The sequence below is a fragment of the Giraffa tippelskirchi genome, chromosome 10 (genome assembly GCF_054371585.1).
Source record: "Giraffa tippelskirchi isolate mGirTip1 chromosome 10, T2T-mGirTip1v1.2.pri, whole genome shotgun sequence".
Taxonomy (NCBI): Eukaryota; Metazoa; Chordata; class Mammalia; order Artiodactyla; family Giraffidae; genus Giraffa; species Giraffa tippelskirchi.
This window is the reverse complement of record NC_137284.1, coordinates 149,298,797-149,323,454: the sequence shown is the minus strand read 5'-3', so window position 1 is coordinate 149,323,454 and position 24,658 is coordinate 149,298,797. Positions and strand designations below refer to the sequence as shown.

At 40.6% G+C, this 24,658-nt stretch overlaps 2 protein-coding genes across 3 annotated transcripts in view; both read left to right on the top strand.

Moving 5' to 3' along the window:
* The window catches only part of LOC145523704 (olfactory receptor 9A4-like), a 150,526-nt gene extending 146,157 nt beyond the window's left edge, over positions 1–4,369 (top strand). The window contains exon 4 of one of the 2 annotated variants that reach the window (XM_081534445.1): positions 3,764–4,209. In XM_081534445.1, coding sequence (XP_081390571.1) covers positions 3,764–4,027 — 264 coding nt within the window. In that variant the 3' untranslated portion in view covers positions 4,028–4,209. Of the gene's footprint in view, positions 1–2,159 lie in introns of those variants that run through there. The other variant, XM_081534444.1, reaches the window with a different exon arrangement.
* KEL (Kell metallo-endopeptidase (Kell blood group)) overlaps positions 1–24,658 on the top strand; it is a 138,330-nt gene that overhangs the window by 52,456 nt on the left and 61,216 nt on the right. The window lies entirely within an intron of this gene.

The following is a 24,658-nucleotide window of genomic DNA, read 5'->3' as shown; positions in this document are numbered from 1 at the left end:
TTAAAATTTTTGAAAACAGAGTAGCTCAATTTTTATAATGAAAACAATGAAGTTGATCAACAGATGGCTACCTAATAAAGACCAGGACATCCATATGAAGGAACACTATGCAAAAAAGAGAATTAGAGCAACATGTGTTGATATGGGAGAGTATCTTTTATATATCGTTAAATGAAAGGGGAAATGGTGTATAACAGATTTTTGCAGCATTTTCTTCAAAAGAATATGTAGATATCTGCTTATAAGATTTTTTAAGATTGTCTAAGATTATATTGCAATCTGGTTTGAAGGATGGAAGGAATATTATTCTCAATTTATAGCCTTCTGTAACAGTGACATTCTCAGATTTAACAGGCATATATAAAATGAAATACAAATTTCAATAAATGCTTTGTAACTTTCACGTATCTGTCTCATTCCAGCACCAATTTATATTTGCCAGTTGTACCAGGTTGTAAATATAACTACCTGCATTAGGCTGCTTTTATACTCTTCCTATGTGGAATTGGCCAGCTGGTGATCAGGGACATGCCATGCAGATAAACATCTGAAAGAACCTTGCTTGCAATCATACAAAGGCACATATATGAGAAGAGTGGAGATCTGAGAAATAGTCTAGAGCAGTTAGACTTAGGGGTAGAAACTTTCCATGGGGTTTTGAGGGGCCTTCAGGGGATTTTTGTTGAAGTTAAGTTTTGACTGAGACCAATATCCTTTTTTGGATATTGGGGCATATTTTAGAGGTTAATTATGGATTTTCCTATTGGACGGTGATGGAGCTGGATTTGGCTCCAATTATCTAAGTGAATCCTGGGGAGAGTGTAGGATAAAGAGCAGAAGGGGTGATCTGCTCAGAGTTTGAGACATTTCTGGAAGCCTAGACTTGAGACCTTTGAGAAGGCAGCCTTGAATTGATAAGCCTCTGGTGAGATCTTAGGCTTCCCATTAAACAAAAAAGTTGAAAAGTTCTGAAACTTAATTGCTCAAGGATAGGAATGAATAAAAATTTGTTCAGCTCTCCCCAGACTGCTTGCCGAGGGATGCCCTGAGCCTGGGCTAATTAAGAACAGGGTCCTCAATGACTAAGTCCTCTTGGGAAGGAGGGAAGTGAGAGAGAAGGCAAGAGAGAGAGAGAGAGAGATAGGCCCTTAGCTCCCCACAACACTGTTATTTCTGGACGTTTTTCCTAACTCCTCCCTGAGAACAGTTTCCTTCTTCATCACCAGTGGAGGCAGCACCAGGTAGCTCTGAGCCCTGTGTTCAGCTCAGCAGTAGCCACACAGGAGTAGACCTGCCCGAGCCCCAGAGAGCATCAGAGGTGGCAGAGGCGCCCATGCATCGAGGTGAGTGTCTTCTCAGGGTTCTCCTGTACGAAGGAAAGTGTCGGAGAGGATGAGGATGGGGCGTTCTGGCTTGGCTGCCTTCTAGAGGAAGGACAGCGAGAGTCTGAAGAGTGTGCAGGGGAGCAGCTGGGAGATGGGCTTCTCTCCTAGCGCCCCTGTAGAGCAGAGGGCAGAGTCCGCTCTTCTCTGACCCGGTGCTCCTGCAGGCTCAGCTCCTGACGTTGGTCAGCAGGCTCCTCTCTCATGTTTATCTAGTGGTGCTTACGGAAAACTGAGGAGAAGCAGATCACTGACATCTCCCAGTGTTTCTGTCCCTGAAGCCTGTATTCCCATCAGTGAAAGAGTTACAGAGGTATTGGGGAAGCCTCAGGAAGGGGAGAGAGGAAAGGAAAATGGTAACAAGAAGAAGGAAAGCAGACCTAGAATAATAGGATGGAGGGGACATGGCTTATGAGCCTTGGCCAGGACCTTGTACTTTTAAACCATATATTAAACATTTATATGTCCATCCTCTACCAGAAATTATCATATTTTCACCACTACTTGTCTCAAGAATAGCTTACATATAATGTATTTTTCTGTATATGATTATGTATAATGAATAGAAGATACATCTTTGCTCTCATGGGTTTATATCTAACATCATACATGGACCATGAATAAATAAAATTAAGTTCCTGTCCCTGTTTCTTGCCTTATTTTTCTATGGCCTTGTTAGTAAACTAACATCTTAAATATTTCCCTTCTTTGTTTTGTGTCTGGAATAATCTCCATTGCCCCGTTGGATATAAGCTCCACAGTCCAGGAATATTTGTTTTGTACACTGCTTCATTTATTTCACATTCAAGTAGTTGTTTACTTGAATAAACAATTAAACACAAAAATAATATCAGGTAATAATAAGTGCTAGGACGAAAACTGAAGTCTAAGAATACTATGTCTTTCCAATGTGGGGGAGGGTGATTGGAAAAAGTCCCCTGATGAGATGACATTAGTGTAGTGGGATGGATGAAGTGATAGAGATTCAGGCATCTGGAGTGTCTGAGAGCCTTGGATCTAAACTTGTCAATGCTGGGCACCATCTTAACTTCCTCCCCAGACTTTGCAAAAAATAGAGTTAAATAGGAATGAATCTACCTAGAAATTTATCCCAGGCTCAAAGAGTTTCCATCTGGAGCACTAATGGGAACAGGGAAATTTTAAAATCTGAAGAAACCAGGGATAATGCTCTTAGACCCCCTTGCCTTTCTTCTGCTGACCCCAGGTGGGTCTCTGTGGTACCAATCAGGATGAGGCATAGGTTAAATTTCAGTCCTTTGAACATCTTCTTAAATGCTACTATGTCACCTGCTGCAATTAGCCAAAGAGAAAACAACAACCCCCATACCCAAGGGGCTGACACAACATAAAAACTGGCTTCTTTCAAGTCTTAACCTTTGTTTCCTATGAGAAAGCACATCTAGTTGGGGAAAAAAGCCAAGGGAGGTTTTGTTCACAGCATAGAGATGATGGTTTCTTCATCCATTCCAGGCAGTGAACTTTTAGTTGGATGTGAGGTGACAGCATTTAGGTTTGACTTGGTACAGAGCATCCTAGTAGGGGCCCCTCACCTGGTCACCAGATTGGAAATAGTTCCTCATCCTATCTGTGCTCCTTCTCTCTTAAGAGCAGGACCAAGTGGAGCAGTGTTTCTTCTCTTTTGATCTCTAGGTTTCCCAAGGAGCAGAAACAAGGACTGAATGATGAGTAATCATTCAAGTGTCACTGAATTCTGCCTTTTGGGGTTCTCAGGGTCCCAAGAACTACACCACGTTCTTTTTGCTATATTCTTTCTCTTCTACTCAGTGACAATAATCGGCAACATGGTCATCATTGTGATTGTCTGTGTTGATAAACGTCTGTATTCCCCCATGTATTTCTTCCTCGGTCATCTCTCTGCCTTGGAGATCATGATCACGTCCCTTATCGTCCCTGTGATGCTCTGGGGGTTGCTGCTCCCTGGGATGCAGACAATATCTCTGGCTGCATGTGTGGCCCAGCTCTTCCTGTACCTTGCTCTGGGGACCACAGAGTTTGCATTGGTGGGAGCGATGGCTGTGGACCGGTACATGGCTGTCTGTAACCCCTTGAGGTACAACGTCATTATGAACAGCCAAACTTGCATCTCGGTGGTGACTGGGTCATGGGTATTTGGGTTCCTTTCTGAAATCTGGCCAGTCTATGCTACATTTCAGTTTACCTTCTGCAAATCAAATGTTTTAGACCATTTTTTTTGTGACCGAGGTCAGCTACTCAAACTGTCCTGTGATGACACTCTTTTCACAGAGTTTGTTCTGTTTTTAATGGCTGTTTTCATTATCATTGGTTCTCTGGCCCCAACACTTGTCTCCTACACCTACATCATCTCCACCATCCTCAAGATCCCCACTGCTTCTGGCCGCAGGAAAGCCTTCTCTACGTGTGCCTCCCACTTCACCTTTGTTGTCATCGGCTATGGCAGCTGTTTGTTCCTCTACATGAAACCGAAGCAAACTCAGGCAGCTGAGTACAATAAGATAGTCTCCCTGCTGATTTCCGTGTTAACCCCTTTGCTGAACCCTTTCATCTTCACTCTCCGGAATGACAAAGTCAAAGAGGCCCTTCGAGATGGAGTGAAACGTGGCTGTCAACTCCTCAAGGATTAACTCTTCTCTCAGTTCCTTTTTTCGGTGGAACAGTCAGCATTATGAATTATTCAGGAACCTAGAAAACACTAAGTTTTCTCCTCTTTTACCATCATCACCATCACAAAAATTAAATAAGATGTGCAACTTCTGATCACGCCATGTAAAGACAGGTGAAAATAAAATCCGTTCTCTGCTCACTTGAACCTCATTGCCTTAATTTAAACTGCTATTTTGCATCCACTGTTGAAGTCAAAGAACCGTATTCTTGCAATGTGGGAGGAACCAGAGAAATGACATACATCCATGTTTCTATGTACTCTGTTGGTCAAATTATTTCCTGGGGGGAGAGATGACAGGGGTGTTGTGGTGAGATATGTGTATGTGATGTTGTAATTGTTTTGTCCCTGTCATGTCTGACTCTTTGTGACCCTGTGGACTACAGCACAACAGGCTTCAGTGTCCTTCACAGTCTCCTGGAGTTTGCTCAGATTCATGACTATTGAGTTGGTGATGCTATCTAACCATCTTATCCTCTGCTGCCCTCTCTCCTATTGCCTTCAATCTTTCCCAGTATCAGGGTCTTTTTCAATGAGTCAGTTCTTCGCATCAGGTGGCCAAAGTATTGCAGTTTCAGCTTCAGCATCAGTCCTTCCAATGAATATTCAGGACTGATCTCCTTTAGGATGGACTGGTTGGATCTCCTTGCAATCCAAGGGACTCTCAAGAGTCTTCTCCAGCACAAAAATTTGAAAGCATCAATTCTTTGGTGCTCATCCTTCTTTGTGGTGCAACTCTCACATCCGTACATGACCACTGGAAAAAACATAGCTTTGACTAGACAGACCTTTGTTGGCAAAGTGAAGTCTCTGCTTTTTAATATGCTGTCTAGGTTTGTCATAGCTTTTCTTCTAATGAGCAATCAACTTTTAAATTTCATGGCTGCAGTCACTATCTGCACTGATTTTGGAGCCCAAGAAAAGAAAATCTGTCAGTTCTTCCACTTTGGCCCCATCTATTTGCCATGACGTAATGAGAACAGATGCCAGCTCAAGCTGGAATCAAGATTGCCGGGAGAAATATCAATAACCTCAGATATGCAGATGACACCACCCTTATGGCAGAAAGTGAAGAAGAACTAAAGAGACTCTTGATGAAAGTGAAAGAGGAGAGTGAAAAAGTTTGCTTAAAGCTCAACATTCAGAAAACTAAGATCATGGCATCTGGTCCTATCACTTCATGGCAGATAGATGGGGAAAGAGTGGAAACAGTGGCTGACTTTATTTTTCTGGGCTCCAAAATCACTGCAGATGGTGACTGCAGCCATGAAATTAAAAGACGCTTACTCCTTGGAAGGAAAGTTATGACCAATCTAGATAGCATATTAAAAAGCAGAGACATTACTTTGCCAACAAAGTTCCGTCTAGTCAAGACTATGGTTTTTCCAGTAGTCATGAATGGATGTGAGAGTTGGACTGTTAAGAAAGCTGAGCGCCGAAGAGTTGATGCTTTTGAACTGTGGTGTTGAAGAAGACTCTTGAGAGTCCCTTGGACTGCAAGGAGATCCAGCCAGTCCATCCTAAAGGAGATCAGTCGTGGGTGTTCATTGGAAGGACTGATGTTGAAGCTGAAACTCCAATACTTTGGCCACCTGATGCAAAGAGTTGACTCATTGGAAAAGACCCTGATACTGGGAAAGATTGAGGGCAGGAGGAAAAGGGGACGACAGAGGATGAGATGGCTGGATGGCATCACCGACTCGATGGACATGGGTTTGCGTGGACTTAGGGAGTTAGTGATGGACAGGGAGGCCTGGCGTGCTGCGTTCATGGGGTCGCAAAGAGTCGGACATGACTGAGCGACTGAACTCAACTGACTGAAACACTGATCTCTGTTAATATATACTTTGTGTTCTTAGTGACATGTCATGAATAAAAATAAAAACAGAACTAGAGAGAGTATTACTCCCAACCAGGCAAATTTTTTTTTTAATAAATTTATTTATTTTAGTTGGGGGCTAATTACTTTACAATATTGTAGTAGTTTTTGCCATACATTGACATGAATCAGCCATGGGTTTACATGTGTTCCCCTTCCTGGACCCCCTCCCACCTCCCTCCCTATCCCATCCCTCTGGGTCATCCCATTGCCCCAGCCCTGAGCATTTGTCTCATGCATTGAACCTGGAATGGTGTTCTGTTTCACATATGATAATATACATGTTTCAATGCTATTCTCTCAGAACATCCCACCCTCATCTTCTCCCTCAGAGTCTTATAGACTGTTCTATGCATCTGTGTCTCTTATTCTGTCTTGCATATAGGGTTATCGTTACCATCTTTCAAATTCCATATATATGCATTAGTATACTGTATTGGTGTTTTTCTTTCTGGCTTACTTCACCCTGTATAATGGGCTCCAGTTTCATCCATCTCAATAGAACCGATTCAAATGTATTTTTTTTAATGGCTGAGTAATATTCCATTGTGTATATGTACCACAGCTTCCTTATCCATTCATCTGCTGATGGACATCTAGGTTGCTTCCATGTCCTGGCTATTGTAAACTGTGCTGCGATGAACATTGGGGTACACGCGTCTCTTTCAATTCTGGTTTCCTCGGTGTGTATGCCCAGCAGTGGGATTGCTGGGTCATATGGCAGTTCTATTCCCAGTTTTTTAAGGAATCTCCACACTGTTCTCCAGAGTGGCTGTACTAGTTTGCATTCCCACCAACAGTGTAAGAGGGTTCCCTTTTCTCCACACCCTCTCCAGCATTTATTGCTTGTAGACTTTTGGATAGCAGCCATTCTGACTGGTGTGAAATGGTACCTCATTGTGGTTTTGATTTGCATTTCTCTAATAATGAGTGATGTTGAGCATCTTTTCATGTGTTTGTTAGCCATATGTATGTCTTCTTTGGAGAAATGTCTGTTTAGTTCTTTGGCCCATTTTTTGATTGGGTTGTTTATTGTTCTGGAATTGAGCTTCAGGAGTTGCTTGTATATTTTTGAGATTAATTGTTTGTCTATTGCTTCGTTTGCTATTATTTTCTCCCATTCTGAAGCTGTCTTTTCACCTTGCTTATAGTTTCCTTTGTTGTGCAAAAGCTTTTAATTTTAGTTAGGTCCCATTTGTTTCTTTTTGCTGTTATTTCCAGTATTCTGGGAGGTGGGTCATCCAACCAGGCAAATTTTTAATGTTTTCTCTTCTAGAAAGATTCCTTGGCTAAAGTAAAATGCCTACCTAGATAGATATCTGTGACATGACTTTGATGAGACAATCCATTTTCCTGTTTCATTTTCTATAGGTATTCCTCTATATCCATACCTGATGATGCCTAAATTTTGGTGTATATGATACAAAGTAAAATATTCAATTTTCTTCTTGATAGTAATATTTCTAAGTAGGAATTAAAGAATAAGAAGGGAGCAGTATTGTAATTAAAACTTCTGTGCCTTCTGGATCACCACCACAAATATTAATTTTGTGTCTAATTAAAAATCTTTGGTTTTTTATTGGCTTCCCATATGAAGATTGATAGTAATTCTCAAAGCTAAATAAAATTACCATTTGGCTCAGGTTTGTCTGACTCTAAAGTTTGCACTTAACCTCTTTATTTTGTTCTCTCATTAATTTTTTCAGTAGAGACACTGAATATAACTTTTATATCATATGATTGATTTTTTATATAGAGTCTTTGTATATTTTAATATACTTTATATATTGAATACCTACTGCATAAAATAAACTTTGTTAAATACTTTGAAAGCATGTAGGTGGAAAGGAACAGTATTAAGAGTATACTAAGTAACTTGCAATTTCTCTATATTTTTATTCAATCCTGACAATATCCTGTAGGTAAGTAGTAGTAGATGCATTTAACAAATGAGAAATAGAAGGTCAGAGAGGTTAAGTAACTTGCCAAAGTTTTCTCAGCTATCAACCATATCACATCCATCGGATTGGAAAAAAGTAAAGTTCTGGGAATACTAAGTGTTGATGTGAATTCTGGAAAACAGACTTGAATTCATTTCTGATTGGAATAAAATATTATGGTCTGTGTATTACAAAGTAGCAAAATTAGTAAACATGAACTGTGTATGTACTGTGGCATGTTTCCAAGTTGATTCTTTCTTCATCTGTGTTGCTTCTGCTGATAAGCCCATGAAAGGAACACTCCATCTCTCATGCAATGTTTTTTAATTTATAATATTTCACTTGATTCTCTTACAATTTTTATCTCTTTTCTGCAATTCCTCTCTTGTTTTTCCATTTATCCACCTTCTCCATTACATCATATAATATATTAATCATAGTTATATTAGTTTTGAATTGGGTAAATATTTTCTAGTATATCATTTAAAATTCTTTTTTTTTCACTTTTCACTTATATTTTTTAATGGATACTCCAGGGCTTACCACATACATATTAAGTAAGAATTGACTTCAGGTTTACACTAACAGTGCAAGTTAGATATAGAAACTTTGCTCTTACAAAGCTCTATTCCACCACCCCCCGCTTTTGTGCTGCTGTATTCTTTTTCAATCTATATGTGTGTGTTAGTCACTCAGTCATATCTAATTCTTTGTTACCCCTTAGACTGTAGCCTGCCAGGCTCCTCTGTCTATGGAATTCTCCAGGCAGGAATATTGGAGTAGGTAGCTATTCCCTTCACCAGCTGGGGGGTCTTCCTGACCCAAGGATCAAAGCTAGGTCTCCTGCATTGCTGGCAAATTCTTTACCATCTGAGCCACCAGAGAAGCCCTTCCATCCATATAGTAACAAACTAAAAAATACATTGTTATAATTATTATTTTATATAATTTTAAAGAAGCTGGAAGAAGAAAGGAGAACAGGTAAATATTTATAGTATCTGTTATATGAACCTTGTTTACCCTTTCTAGTTCTCTTCAAATATTCCTCAGATTCAAGTTGACATTTGGTGCCATTTCCTTATTCCAAAACAGCTTTGTTCCCACTCACTTCCTTTGTGGTGTTATTGGCAAATATATTACATTTCTATATTTATCCACTCAAAAATATAATTATATACTGCATATTTTATACAGTTGCTTTTTAAATAAGTTAATGGAAGGCAGGAGGAAAAATAGGCACTTACTTCCCTAGTGGCCCAGATGGTAAAGAATCTGCCTGCAATGTGGGAGAACTGGGTTTGGTCCCTGGGTTGGGAAGAGCCCCTGGAGGAGGGCATGGCAACCCACTCCAGTATTCTTGCCTGGAGAATCCCATGGACATCAGAGAATCCCTCTGTCCATGAGGTCACAAAGAATCAGACACGACTGATTGACTAAGCACAGCATACCATATTTTATAATTACAGAATTACCTTTACCCATGCTTGTTGTGTGTGCATGAGCTTGGATTCTACTCACTATCTGGGTCACTTGCTTTTAGTTAAAAGAACTTCCTTTAGTATTACTATTAAGGTGAATCTTGTAGCAAGAAAATCTGTTTTATCTGAGAACATCTTTCTTTTACCTTTATTTTTGAGAGAGAGTTTTACTGGTATAAGATTCTTGATTGACCATGATTTTTCTTTTAGAGCTTTGAATGTATCATCCCTTTATCTTCTGGTCTTAATTGTTTCCTATAAATCAGCTGTTAATCTTATCAAGTTTGCCTCTTTTTGTGCTTGAGAAGTTATTTCTCTCTTGCTGCTTTGAAGTTTTTTTTCTCTTTGTCTTTCAGCAGTTTTAATGTTAGTATGTTAGTTTGTGGATCATTTGCATTTATCCTACATGGAGCTCATTTATCTTTTTGGGTGTAAGTTGATGTTTTCATTAAAATTAGAAAGTTTTCAACCATCATTTCCTTGAGTACTTTTTATGCTCTTTTGTATCTTTCCTATGCTCTTGGCCATCCCATTTCATGTATATTGGTGTACTTAATGGAGTCCCATACATCTCCATCTCCAAGGCTCTGTTAATTTTTCATAATCTTTTTTCTCTTAATTCTTAAAATTGCATAATTTCTATTGATCTATCTTCAGGTTTGCTAATTCATTCTTCTGTCAGGAAAATTCTACCTTTGAGTTCTAATGAATTTTTCATTTCACTTATTATATTTTCAACTCTAGAATTTCCATTTGCTCCTTTTAAAATATAATTTTGATTTCTTTGTTGATATCTTCTATAGGGAGAAACATTGTCATCACTCTTCTTCAGCTTCTTTAACCGGTTTTTCTTTAGGTCTTTGAACATATTTATCATGGCTGCTTTGAAGCCTACGCCTGTTAAATATGACATTGGTTTCTTTCACAAGCAGTTTCTGTCTTGTGCTTTTTCCCTTCGTGTGGGTCATAGTTCTTGTTTCTTTGCATGTCTTATAATATTTCACTGAGAACTAAACATTTTAGCTGTTATATGGTACACCACCCCTAGGGTTTATTATTGCAATTTGCTTGCGGAATTATTTGGTGTCCTGGCTAGAATATTTTAGTGAAGTCCAATTTCCTTGGCAGTGTGCACCCTCAGTGTCACTCCTCAGAGACCAAATTCTCAGGCAAATACACAATCACCTTGAAGTGACATTGGTTTTAGCAGGGCTCTCTTTGTCTCTTCCCCTGATCACACCCACTTGTTAAGATCCACTAATTACTGGATAACTGATCTATTGTTTTTGACAAAGTCCTGGGGCATAAATTGCTTCAGAGTCTTATCCAATTGTATTTGGGTTCCTTTACAGAGATATTCTTTAAGGTTAGAGTTTGAGGTTTATTCTGACCTCAGGAAGGTATTTCTTAGCTCTCACTTTGATCATCCCTGTTAAATTAACTGGCCCATAATTTGCCTTGTATCTGTCATGAAGTTACCAGCCTCCTCCTTTGTTCACCACCAAAACCTTCACTGTTTTTAAGAGTACCCTTCCCCACACTCTGTTTCAAATAAAGTCACTTCTTTCAGAGCTGGCTTTCCTCTTGGGAAAAATATCTGAGTCATGACTCGGGAGCTGGGGATGGGGACAGTGGTACAATTCTATGTGATAACCCTGCTTTAGTAGCTGGGTGTTGGGCACTGGCAGTAGCCTTTGAACTTCTTGACTTGCCTCTCCTGGTGTGGAACCTTCGTCCTACATGTGAGCTTGATGAAGGGTGATTGGCATTTCAGGGTGCCACTCATAAGGTAGCACTTCTGTTCTATAGATGAAAACTGAGTATTATAGAAAGAAGCAGGAAGTCACAGACCGCTTGTTTGCACTCTCCTGGAAATTAGTTTCTGCAGCTTGGAGTTGTGCAAGAGGGATGAGAAATGCTGACCACCTGCTTTTCATGGGAATTTACCATTGCCCTTGACTTGAAGCTGGGGGAAAACAACCAGCTGTATCTGCCTGGAGTGGGTTTCCATCACACTGAGTTGGGAGGAGAAGAGGAAGATAGTAGGTCATGGTTCAAGTGCCACAGACTCTTGCTGTTTTAAGCAAATTTTAGTAGATTTTCTTGATAAATATTTCTTCATTTGTATATGCCTTTAATACAGTTTCCAGAGATGTTAAGTGTTTTTTAAAAGTGATAATTCTCATGAATTATGCCTGTCCAACTAGCCAGTCAGTCTGAGGAGATTCCCTGTAAGTCACAGCTGTATTAAAGTCCCTCACTGATAGTTGCAGTGTCTGAATCTGCTCTGAGTTTAGTTCTGTTGTTTTTTCTCTTGAAAATGGGTTGTTTTTTCCTGTGTGTGTGTGTGTGTGTGTGTGTGTGTGTGTGTGTGTGTTTGAATGAGTCTCATAAGGTTTTTTAACTTTATTTTTTTTAATTGGAAGATAATTGCCTTACAATATTGTGTTGGCTTCTGCCCTACATCAATATGAATCAGCCACAAGTATACATATGTCCTCTCCCTCTTGAACCTCCCTCCCACCTCCGACCCCATCCCACCCCTCTAGGTTGTCAAAGAGCACTGGTTTGAACTTCCTGAGTCATACAGCAAATTGCCACTGGCCATCTATTTTACATATGGTAATGTATACGTTTCCATGCTACTCTCTCAATTCGTCCAACCCTCAAGTTTTTAAATTAAATTCTGCACATTATATATAGAACAGTTGAGACTGAGGTTGATAGCATTTATTCCTCAAAACTGGCAAGCCTTTTTTTGGAGGGGGATCCACTTGTAAGTTTGAGGGGTCTAGTTAATCTGAGAAGAAAGCTGAGCTGGATTGGAGGTATTTTGTTACCTTTAGTGAACTGTACTGGAGTAGACTCTTGAGAGTCCCTTGGCCTGCAAGGAGATCAAACCAGTCAATCCTAAAGGAAATCAACCCTGAATATTTATTGGAAGGACTGATGCTGAAGCTGAAGCTTTAATAAAAGATCCTGATGCTGGGAAAGATTGAGGGCATGAGAAGAAGTGGGTGACAGAGGATGAGATGGTTGGATGGCATCACCAACTCAATGGACGAGAGTTTGAGCAATCTCTGGGAGATAGTGAAGGACAGGGAAGCCTGACATGCTGCAGTCCATGGAGTTGCAAAGAGTCAGACACGACTGAGCAACTGAATAATAACAACAACAAATGCTTCAGATTTCTTTAGTGGTGGGCTGTAGTCTTGACCTTAGTGTTTCTAGAAGGGGTATATGCATTACTTGGATTTAACACAAAACAATAATTGCTTTAATACTTTACATTCGTGAAATATTAAAAATCTTCAAGCGTTATCACAGCTCTTTTGACACTGTTGATATTTTCTTGCTCTGGCCAGATAGATATGTTTGAATGAGCAATAGTTCTGTATACCCTGGTCATTGTTCTCAAACAATTGTTGCTGAGACAGTCTGGTCTTGGTGAAACAATATTTTTATTTCACTTTCTCTGAAATTTATTTTCTCTTGTTCCCAAGGCCACAAATGTGCTAAGGCTGCTAAGAGAAAAAAGAATAATATACATCAAAGCTGTTGTAATAACTGTATAGCACACACTATCAGGCAATGGGAGAGCCTTCCTGGAGTGAATCCATTGTTGTCTAGTCACTAAGTCATGTCTGACTCTTTTGCAACCCCATGGGCTGTAGACTGCCAGGCTCCTCTGTCCATGGGATTTCCCAGGCAAGAATACTGGAATGGGCTGCTATTTCCTTCTCCAGGGGATCTTCCTGGCCCAGGGATTGAACCCATGTCTCCTGCATTGGTAGGTGGATTCTTTACCACTGAGTCACAAGGAAATCCCAGGAGTGAATCTAGAGGATGGTGAATCAGGAGATAGTTGGAATATAAGGTTAAATAAGGGAGAAGTTGTCAATTTGGAGCCACTCCTTCATCATACAGAATTAACACCTTTGCAAGTGTCCTGGGAAATGGGTCTGCTAAATGCTATTTCCTGACTCATGGAATTTTGAAAAAAAGTTACAGCCTTCATAAAGTTAATTGGTGTTGTTGTTGAGTTGCTAAGTTGTGTCCAAATCTGCGACCATATGGACTGCAGCATGTCTAGTTTTCCTGTCCTTCACTGTTTCCTGGAGCTTGCTCAAACTCATATACATTGATTCAGTGATACCATCCAATCATCTCATCCTCTGTCACCCCCTTCTCCTCCTGCCCTCAATCTTTCCCAGCACCAGGGTCTTTTCTAATGAGTCGGCTCTTCACATCAGCTGGCCAAATATTGGAGTGTCAGCTTCAGCATCAGTCCTTCCAATGAATATTCAGCATTGATTTCCTTTAGGGTGGACTGACTTGATCTCCTTACAGTCCAAGTTACTCTCAAGAGTCTTCTCCAGCACCACAGTTTGAAACATCAATTCTTTAGTGCTCATCCTTCTTTATGGTGCAACTCTTACATCCATACATGTCTACTGGAAAAACCGTAACTTTGACTTTAGGACCTTTGTCAGCAAAGTGATATCTCTGATTTTTAATATGCTGTCTAGGTTTGTCATAGCTTTTCTTCCAAGGAGCAAGTTGTCTTTTAATTTTGTGGCTGCATTCAATGTCCACAGTGATATTGGAGCCCTAATTAAGTTAATTAGAGATGCCTAAAATTGCCTCATAAGACTCTGAAGAAAGGGAGAAAAGGCATATAAAAGTGGAAATACTACTATGGGGTATTATATAGGACTGAAAAACCCACCAGTTGACCACATTCTTTGGGAGTGAGGCCTGGTTGGCACTCTGCTAGCAAGTTGATAAAAATGCATGGCTAAGGTAAACATCAGCTGAACCTGTTGTGAGGAGATGCTTTTACCAAACTGGGCTTCCTAGTGGCAGTGGGAATGCAAGTAACTGGAATGCAGAGGCCAGGGGGCAGCACTTAAATTAACTATCAGCTGCACAGTATGCCTACATGCTTTATTAGTCAGCAAGGTTGAAGTGGCAGGCAGGAGGAGCCTGGATTGCATGGACCTTTGGACATAGTGAGTGGTGTTCATGGGGAAAGAGATAAGAGTAACCAACACAAATACTGCCTGGTGTACATAATTGAAAGAAATCAGTAATGAATGAGAAGAAAGCTCAGACCATCAACCCCAGTAAAGTCATGATCCCTTTGCCCAGTCTTCAGGTTGGAACCAGTCCTCAGACCCAGTGACATCAAATGTAAGAATCTGAGGTGCCAAAAGTTGGGCCCTGTAATAACAGGACAAGTATATCTGGTGGATTTCTCAGATTTGCTCCAAAAACCTGCAACCATTCACTTGAGGAACCATCATTGAGGAAAGGGGAATATTCATATATTTTGAGAGCTATGGGATAGAGTATGTGAGTTGAAGCTCATACTCAGGGATGTAAAACACCACCTATGCTCCCCTCATTAGGGAAATTTGTGGGATCTAGGTAATTAATGGAATATGGGACCAGATTCATCTCGCAGTGATTCCATAGGACCCATCTATTTTTAACATTCTTTCTCTCTTTTCTTCTCCATTTTCCCTCTCTCCACCTTCTTTCCTTTCCTCTCCTACTTCTCCAGATTCCTCTCACCACCCCCACCCCCCATCTCTTACACACACAAACACACACACAGTAACAATGAACACTCATTCTGTAGCAGTCACTGTGCTAGGTACTGAGAAATAGATGAAATCTAGATATCATCACTTCAGACCGTGAAATGTGTAGAGTGAACAAATAATATGGCCATGTTTAATGTATGGACTGAGTGGTCAGATAAATGAAAGTGAAAGTCGCTCAGTCGTGTCCAACTCTGCAACTGCATGGACTGTAGTCCATGGAATTCTCCAGGCCAGAATACTGGAGTGGGCAGCCTTTTCCTTCTCCAGGGGATCATCCCCACCCAGGGATCAAACCCAGGTCTCCCACATTGCAGGCGGGTTCTTTACCAGCTGAGCCACAAGGAAAGCCCGAGAGTACTAGAGTGGGTGCCCTATCCCTTCTCCAGCAGATCTTCCTGACCCAGGAATCAAACCGGGGTCTCCTGTCGAATCTTTGCAGGCATGTTCTTTACCAACTGAGCTATGAGGGAAGGCCCCAGATAAATGAAATACCCATCTATTGAAAAACACTGATGATTTTGCTTTTTAGTATTGTAAAAATTTTCTCAATTTTTTGTTGTTCAGTCACTAAGTCATGTACGACTCTTTGCAACCCTATGAACTTCAGGGGTTCTCAACAAGGGGATATTAAAATGATCTGCTTTATAACTTTTTGTGTCAAGTCGGGGATTTTCATAATTTTTACCATTTCAAAGGGAGTCCCATAACATAAAGGCTATATCTGCCTTTCCCAAGTCAGCCACGTTAGCCCAGGTTGTGTATAATCTTCAGACCGATAACACGCACAGAGCAGGCACCCTTTTTGTGTGCAAAAATGTGTTGTATTCTTTACACAGGTGTGTGACTATGTGGTGCAGGAGGAACACATTATGGAATAAATGACAAAGAAAGGCAAGTTGCTTAACTAGAACCTAAATGCTGTTAATGATAGTGACCAGAGATGATTTGAGATGTGTTTGGCTTGAAATAGTTTCTGCTTGATTATAGGCATCTTCATTATTGTTGCTGTTTAGTTGCTAAGTCAAGTCCGACTCTTTGCGACCCATGGACTGTAGCCTGCCAGGCTCCTCTGTCCATGGGATTCTCCAGGCCAGAATACTGGAGTGGGTTGCCACACCCTTCTCCAGGGGATCTTCCTCACCCAGGGATCAAACCCAGGTCGCCTGCACTGGCAGGCAGATTCTTTACCACTGAGCCACCTGGGGAGCCCCATAGTCATCATATTTATCTCATTTTGTCCAAGTTAATTAATGTTAATAAACTATTATTGTTTCTGCCTACCTTCCAAATTAAGAACCCGAATCTTCAGAGATCAAGAGTCCAAGTATCACAGGTGTGTACCTTCTCAGGAGTGTGTGTACACTCCCACCTACTGGCGGCTCTGGATAATGCAGCGGCGGTGCTGATCTCTCGGGCAATCGTCTGCAAAGTGGGCTCCAGGGATGACGTCATAGGGAAACTCGAGAACCAGAACATATGCTCTTTTTCCGGAGTAGGAAGGGGAGTGGAAGAAAAGAAAGATAATTTTAGGAACGGTTTTTTGAAAACTTGATAATAAACTATTAGTTATTTCTGACATAAATTAGATTTTCAGAAATTGAGGGAGATTTATGAGCAGAGAGACTGCCTGAGAAGAACGGTTTATTTCCATGGACAGGAAAACATAATTGAACGACTTTTAGCAGCTGGACTGAACTATGGTTAAGAAAGTAGAATAACTGAAGGAGATTCTATACTGTTTTGATTCCCTCCAGATGAGCCGAGGAACTGGGGACTCATGTTGGTGAAATGGTTACAACTATAAAACGCCAGGTGCTATGTCTGGGAAAACCAGCTTCTCAGACACATACTTAACTGGGCTGGTTATAAACATGTGGGGACTGTGGGGAGTAGACATTATACTGTTTTTACTGAGTATGTTGCCCCATGTTAAGGATGAGAAATATGGAGATATAGGGGTTCTGAATTACTTGCCTACACTTTCCTAAGTACTCAGGGGTCAAGGTGGGGTTCAGGTCTGTAATACCAGATCCCATTCTCTCCACCACATCATGTTGCTTTTCCTGAGCCATATGCATTTTAATGTTTATTTTAAATTGTACTTCGTTGTTGAACTATTAATAAGCTCAGAAGGTATAAAGTTCAAAATGTCTAAAAGTGTAAGAGCAAGTGAAAATCAAATGAAAACAAAAGGGCAAGTGAAAGCAGTCTTTCTCCTACCCCAACCTTCATTTGCCCCTCCTAAGGCATTCCTCTCTTGCCAGCATCCTGTATACCTTTCCAGAGTATTTTATCCACATGTGTAATTAAGAAACTGTAACATCAAAATGATCGAGTCTTCAATGTTAGAGCAAATTTTATGGTTAATGCAGAAAGTCAGGAGATTAATTAATTTAGGCCTCAAAATCAAAACTCCCTTGCCTGCTCCAATAGACTTTAAAATTCAATCAAAATTAAGTATAGAGTATTTTAAAAATAAAATGTAATTCATCATTTTGTTCACTTACTTGAATAGTTTTGAGTGACAACTAATGTAAGGCTTTAAAATGATTGCTTAATTTTTCACTAAAGCTTATGTACATTCCCAACACCCTCTTGCAATCTTCCAAATCACCCAGAGTCTGTATCCCTTCTCTTTCTTTTATTAAAAATATTCTTATTCCTGAATCCTTTTCTTGGTTATTAGATAGACCCTTATCCAATCAGGTTGATTTTGGCTAATGACACTCTCATCAAGGACTCTGAGCCCAAAATGAAGTCTGATTTTATTTCTGGATTATATTATGAGTCAGCTAGCTGGTCATTTCTCTAACCAAATGTCTTAAAGTTTTTAAGATGCTCTAAAACTCTTTTCCCACATGTTGTTTTGTCAGTATGAGTCCAGTTTTCACATGCAAAGTGAATCAGATCCACCACACTCAGCTTTACAGTACATTTTTGCAAGATCTCCCATTTTTAGCCAAGTCACAGCTGAGCTTCACTTTCAGCTAATTAGTACTTGTTCTCAAATCGGGCAGTTCTAACCCAAGCCAGGAGATGAGATGCAATTTACTTCCCCTCTCCTCTCCTAAAATTAACTAAGCTGTAAAATGTGAGTCTTCCCTTGCTTTTCCCTTTGTGCCAAGGTTTGGTTCCATCAAAAAGAATACGACAGAACTCAGAATGTTCCAAAGCAAACTTGCTGTTCCAATTTGAGCAAGAATGAAGTATTTCTTTTCTAAATCTCAGCTCCTTGGTTGCCAAGCAACCATTAATTTATTGTAACCAGCTAATATTTAACATAATACATGATGATTAACTAGAACAGTATGCTTTTTCATATTCCTGACTGTATACAGCTCTGGCCAGATCGGAATGAATATGGTTGGTCTTACAGAATCAAAAACAAACCACAAAGAATTCTTGAGATTAAAAAAGAATCCTCCTCATCTTTGCCTGAGCCCTGTCCTTAGAGAACACAGTGTATGTGGGGATTATGCAATCCGATGTCCACAAAATTGAAGGAGGCCCTGGTTATGGAAGACCCTTGTCCTAAAGAGGAATGACGTGGACTATGAATAAGATATAGGACTCCCTTGAGAGGCCCTGACAACACTTCCGTTAACTCGGTTAGGCTGGATCATTCAATCTATGCTTTTTTTATGCAAGGAAATTTCAAGGTGTGTGTAGCTGATTTATTAAATTAACTAAACTTAATGGAACAGGAAAAAGAAATGGCTTTATTTTTTCCCAACATTTATTTCCTTCAGATCTCCCTTCCCTTCTGTGTGACATTTAGGGTAGCTCCTGCAATTTTCTAGTCACTTTGCTTATAAAGACAGCTTCATATTGTTCCTGAAGATCCATCATCTGGTGTTAAACCATGCGTCCCAATCTCTGTTAGAATTTCAGTGTTGCATTTCATTTAAAGTGTTTCTTCTCCCTTGATCGTGCTTGACCTGTGACTTGGAGCCTTGCAGGTGGAGAGCAGGGACAGTTTGCTCATTCTCTCCTCCTTGCTGGTCTACTTCTCTTCTCCATCTCTGCCCTAAGTCTTCTGATGTCAGGACAGGGAAGAAGAGGTTAGGGGGAAGGGGACTGGAGTTTTTTTTCACTTGTTTGGAGCTGTTTGTCCTTTCCTAAGCTACTGAAGCTGAAACTCCAATACGTTGGCCACCTGATGCGAAGAAATGACTCATTGGAAAAGACCCTGATGCTGGGAAAGATTGAAGGTGGGAGGAGAAGGGGATGACAGAGGATAAGATGGTTGGATGGCATCACCAACTAGATGGACATGACTCTGAGTAAGCTCCAGGAGTTGGTGATGGACAGGGAAGCCTGTTGTACTGCAGTCCATGGGGTCGCAAAGAGTCAGACATGACTGAGTGACTGAACTGAAGCTACTAATTCCCTTTGTAGGGTAGGGATCCAAATAGTATGTGTTTCTTGGGCACATTTGTGGATTTTTAAATATCCTGAAAGGACATCTGCATTTCACATTGCTTAGTGATCCTCTCTGCTTCATGTGTCGCGTGTTCAATTTACAGTCTCTCAATGCCAGGAGCTCCTCATCCCGGGAGGCAGCCCTTTTAGACCAGGAAACTTGAAGATGGTTCATATTTTCCACAGTCTCCACTTGGCACCTTTTGCCATATCATTGATAGGAATGAAGGCTTGCTCTCACTGCCATATTTGATAAGGCAAGAGTTTTCCCTGCTCTCTCAAACTCTGAGGATAGTTGTTCATTTTGTCAGCTACAAATTGGCATTTGCCATCTCCCTCTACAAGGATTAAATCTTGTGTTGCTGTAGCTGCTGATTTTCAACACCTCTTAAAAGGAGCTCAGGGTGGAGGGCAGAAGTGAAGCACTCCTGTGCTCACAGAAAAACTGGCAGAACAGGTCTTTAGACAGTTAGGTATTTTCAGGAGCCGATTTTACAAGCTCAGTTCTTGTATCTCCTCATATCTAGAAAAGCACTCAAGTCCTTCATGATGACAGCTGCTCCTTGTAACTAGCAGAAACCTGCAAAAAAAATATATGCTTGATTGCACAAACTCTTTGCCTTCATCAAAATCACATAGACACTGACCTTCCCCTCCTTGCCTCTTTGAAACAGTTTCTCAGAGCTGAGATGCTGTCTCCCAGGCTATAGTCCTCATTTTGCCCCCAATAAAACTCAACATGCAACTCTCATGTTGCGCATTTTTTTAAGTCAGCAGTTTCTTTCTAAAACTGTCCCCATGCTGTTCTAATGGCACCAGAGTGGGCCCATGAAGTTTTGCATGCAACCAGGCAGTGGGATAAATAATAGACCATGCCTGCATTTCTAATCTCCACAGTGGTTTTATCTTGGAGATTGCCTCTACTTGCCTAGGGCATGAGGGACAAGGGTGGGGGAAGAACTATAGAACTCTATCCCTATAAATCTCTTCCCTCTAGTAACTATAGCCTTCTCTTTATAGCCTGGATGGATGGTGAAATGAAGGTCAATGGATTGTCATTCCATTTTTAGTAAGTCTTACAGAGCTGCATCAGGCATTTCTCCTTTAGAATTTGTGATATTTAGCATCTCTTTGCTGAGCATTGGCCTTTAAAACTGTGGAAATGAATTGTCCATTCAATATGTCATTATATGGACAATCAGAAAATGAGCAACATGTCCATAAAAGAAACAAATCTGCAGAATGGTATGATAGTTGCCACCCTAGAGTCCACTGATTTTGCTGAGATGCCTTTGGTTTATTTGGGCTTCCCAGGTGGTGCTAGTGGTAATGAACCTGCCTGCTGGTGCAGGAGGCGTTAGAGATGTTGGTTTTGTCCCTGGGTCAGGAAGATCCCCTGGAGGAGGGCATGGCAACCCACTCCAGTATTCTTGCTAGAGAATCCCATGGACAGAAAAGCCTGGTGGGTTTCTCTGAAATGCAATCCACTGTTATTCCTCTGAAGTGCAATCCAGTGTTATTTTCCCCATACTTTTCATTCATTTCTTCGCTCACAGCAAGATGGACCCGTCACCACACTACACTCAAACTGCTCCAGCTAAGGCAATCATTGTCTTCTGAACTGCTCAATTTCAATAATTGCGTGAGTTAGGAGCTCAGAAGTAAAGTCAACCAGGGATGATAGGAATGTGGGAACAGCCAAAAATCTAAGGGAGAAAAGGAGGAGATAAAAAATACGAAAATTTTACAAAAGTAAGGGGAAGAAAGAGGCAGAGAAGTTAAAGAAAAGGGTAGAATTTAAAAATAGCTTTCAGGATATTGAAAAATCCTTTCAGACAGGCAGGCCAGGAAAATGCAGTTACTTCTTGGGGAAAATATTCAAACATGCCATCTTCTGAGTGATTTCATATCTTCCAGAAGAGGTCAGCAAAGACAGTAATATCAGTCTTCCCTGTCCCCTAGAGGCAAAGTGGTTGGCTAGGAAGGGATGTTTACCTTGTCACCTAGCATTTATATAGGTCTTTTACTTTCAGGACTTGTATCTTTCTCTGGCCCTCTTCCCAGAGTTTCACATCTGCCTGTGCTCCTGGTGAAGGGATGGATCAGAGGCTATATGTCTCTTGAAATGACAGGCCTTAAATTTAAATTTATATACTTCCTTGTGAGTAAATTAATGAAAACTTCTGGCAAGTTAGCCAATGCAATTAGACAAGAGGAAAAAATTCAGGTCTAAAATATTAAAAAGGAGAGGACAAAATTAACTTTAATTTCAAATAATTTAATTGGCTATCTGGAAAATTCAAGAAAAAAAAACTAAAAACCAGTAAGATGACTCAGTGATGTGGCAGGATACAAAATTCATATTCGGAAATAAAATCCTTCACATATACCAAAAAAAAAAATCTGATTAGGTGACAGGATGAAGGAAAAGCACTGCATTTACAAAAGTAACAACAAATAAATATAACTATTATATAAATTTTGTAATTTAAGTTCAAGGTCTACATAAAGAAATTTGCTCCTGAGAGACACAAGAAGGCTTGAACAAAGGGAAAGATGAACTTGAAATGCAAAAATATCAATTCTCCCCTAAGTTTATCCATAAGAATTGTAAAATTTCAATTAAGAATGACAGAAAGTTTTAAGCTAGAGATCTGATTAAAATTTGTATATGGTTATATAAGGAAAAAATAGCCAAAAATGTTCAGAAAGAGAAGAACACAGTTAAAGAAGAGCATGTAGCTATAATTAAAACACTCAACTATGATCATTTGAAAAAGGTGGATTATTCAGTATATGGTGAGGCAACTAGGTGGCCATCTAGGAAAAAAATAAGTTAAATCCATTCCTGCATCTATTACACCAGGATGAGTTTCAAATGGGTCAAAGGTATAAATATAAAAGATAAACCATAAAGTTAGCATAAGAAATTAAAGAATGCTAATAGGAATGGACAAGCCCTTTCTAAGTGTGACATAAAACATAGAAGTCAAAAAAGAAAAGAAAATCTGGTTTTAAGAATTTAAAAAAATATGATTGTTGTTTTTCAGTCACCCAGTCATGTCTGACTCTGCAACCCCATGAACTATAGCATGCCAGGCCTCCCTGTCCCTCACCATCTCCCAAAGTTTGCCCAAGTTCATATCCATTGTATCGGTGATGCCTTCTAGCCATCTCATCCTCTGATGCCCTTTCTCCTTCTGCCCTCAATCTTTCCCAGCATCAGGGACCTTTCTGATGAGTTGGCTGTTCACATCAGGTGACCAAAATACTGTAGCTTCAGCTTCAGCATCAGTCCTTTCAATGAGTATTCAGGGCTGATTTCCCTTAAGATTGACTGATTTGATCTCGTTGCTGTCCGAGGAAATTTCAGGCGTCTTCTCCAGCACCATAATTTGAAAGCATCAATTCTTTGGTGCTCTGCCTATTTTACCATCCCGTTCTCACAACCGTTCGTGACCACTGGAAGACCATAGCCTTGACTATACTGACTATCGTCTGCAAAGTAATGCCTCTGTTTTTCAATACACTGTCTAGGTTTGTCATAGCTTTCCTGCCAAGAAGCAATCATCTGATTTCATGGCTGCAGTAACCATCTGCAGTGATGTTAGAGCCCAAGATGAGGAAATCTGTCACTACTTCCACCATTTCCCCTTCTATTTGCCATGTAGGGATTACTTGGGAATTAAGGGATTCCCTGGTAGCTCAGCTGGTAAAGAACCCTCCTGCAATGCAGGAGACCCCGGTTTGACTCCTGGGTGGGGAAGATCCACTGGAGAAGGGATAGGCTACCCACTCCAGTATTCTTGGGCTTCCCTTGTGGCTCAGCTGATAAAGAACCCGCCTGCAATGCAGAAGACCAGGGTTTGATCCCTGGGTTGGGAAGCTCCCCTGGAGAAAGGAACAGCTCCAGTATTCTGACCTGGAGAATTCCATGGATTGTATAGTCCTTGGGGTGCAAAAGTTGGACTTGACTAAGCGACTTTCACTTTCAGTGAGGGCCGGATCCCATGATCTTTGTTTTTTTTAATATTTAGTTTTAAGCCAGCTCTTTCACTCTCCTTTTTCACCCTCATCACTAGGCTCTTTAGTTCCTCTTCACTCTCTGCCATTAGAGTGATATCATCTGCATATCTGAGGTTGTTGATGTTTCTCCCATCTGTCTTAATTCCAGCTTGTAACTCATTCAGCTGTCTCTCCTGATGTGCTCAGTTCAGTTCAGTTCAGTTCAGTCGCTCCATCGTGTCTGACTCTTTGCAACCCCATGGACTGCAGCATGCTAGGCCTCCTTGTCCATCACCAACTCCTGAGGTTTACCCAAACTCATGTCCGCTGAGTCGATGATGCCATCCAACAATCTCATCTTTTGTTGTTCCCTTCTCTTCCTGCCTTCAATCTTTCCCAGCATCAGGGTATTTTCCAATGAGTCAGCTCTTCGCATCAGGTGGCCAAAGTATTGGAGTTTCAGCTTCAACATCAGTTCTTCCAATGAACACTCAGGACTGATCTCCTTTAGGCCCTTCTCTTCCTGCCTTCAATCTTTCCCAGCATCAGGGTATTTTCCAATGAGTCAGCTCTTCGCATCAGGTGGCCAAAGTATTGGAGTTTCAGCTTCAACATCAGTTCTTCCAATGAACACTCAGGACTGATCTCCTTTAGGATGGACTGGTTGGATCTCCTTGCAGTCCAAGAGACTCTCAAGAGTCTTCTCCAACACCACAGTTCAAAAGCATCAATTCTTCGGTGCTCAGCTTTCTTTATAGTCCAACTCTCACATCCGTCGATGACTACTGGAAAACACCATAGCTTTGACTAGACAGACTTTTGTTGGCAAAGTAATGTCTCTGCTTTTTAATATGCTGTCTAGGTTAGCATATAGGAAAAACAAACAGGGTGACAGCAGATAGCCCTGTCATACTCCTTTCTCAATCTGAACCAATCAGTCCTTCCATACAGGGTTCTAACTGTTGCTTTTTCACCCAGATACAGGTTTCTCAGGAGACAGGCAAGATGGTCTGCTATTCCCTTCTCTTTAAGAGCTTTCCACAGTTTGGTGTGATCCACACAGTCAAAGGCTTTAGTGTAATCATCTTTGTAAACCACCAAAAACAAAGTATGTAGACAATGACAAACCAAGAAACATGAAAAACCAAGAAACCATATCATAGGTTAATTTGCCTAATATATAAAGAGCTCCTACAAAGCAATAAGAAAATCTGTAACAATCTAGTAGAAAAAATATTCAAAAAATAAGAACATGCAAGA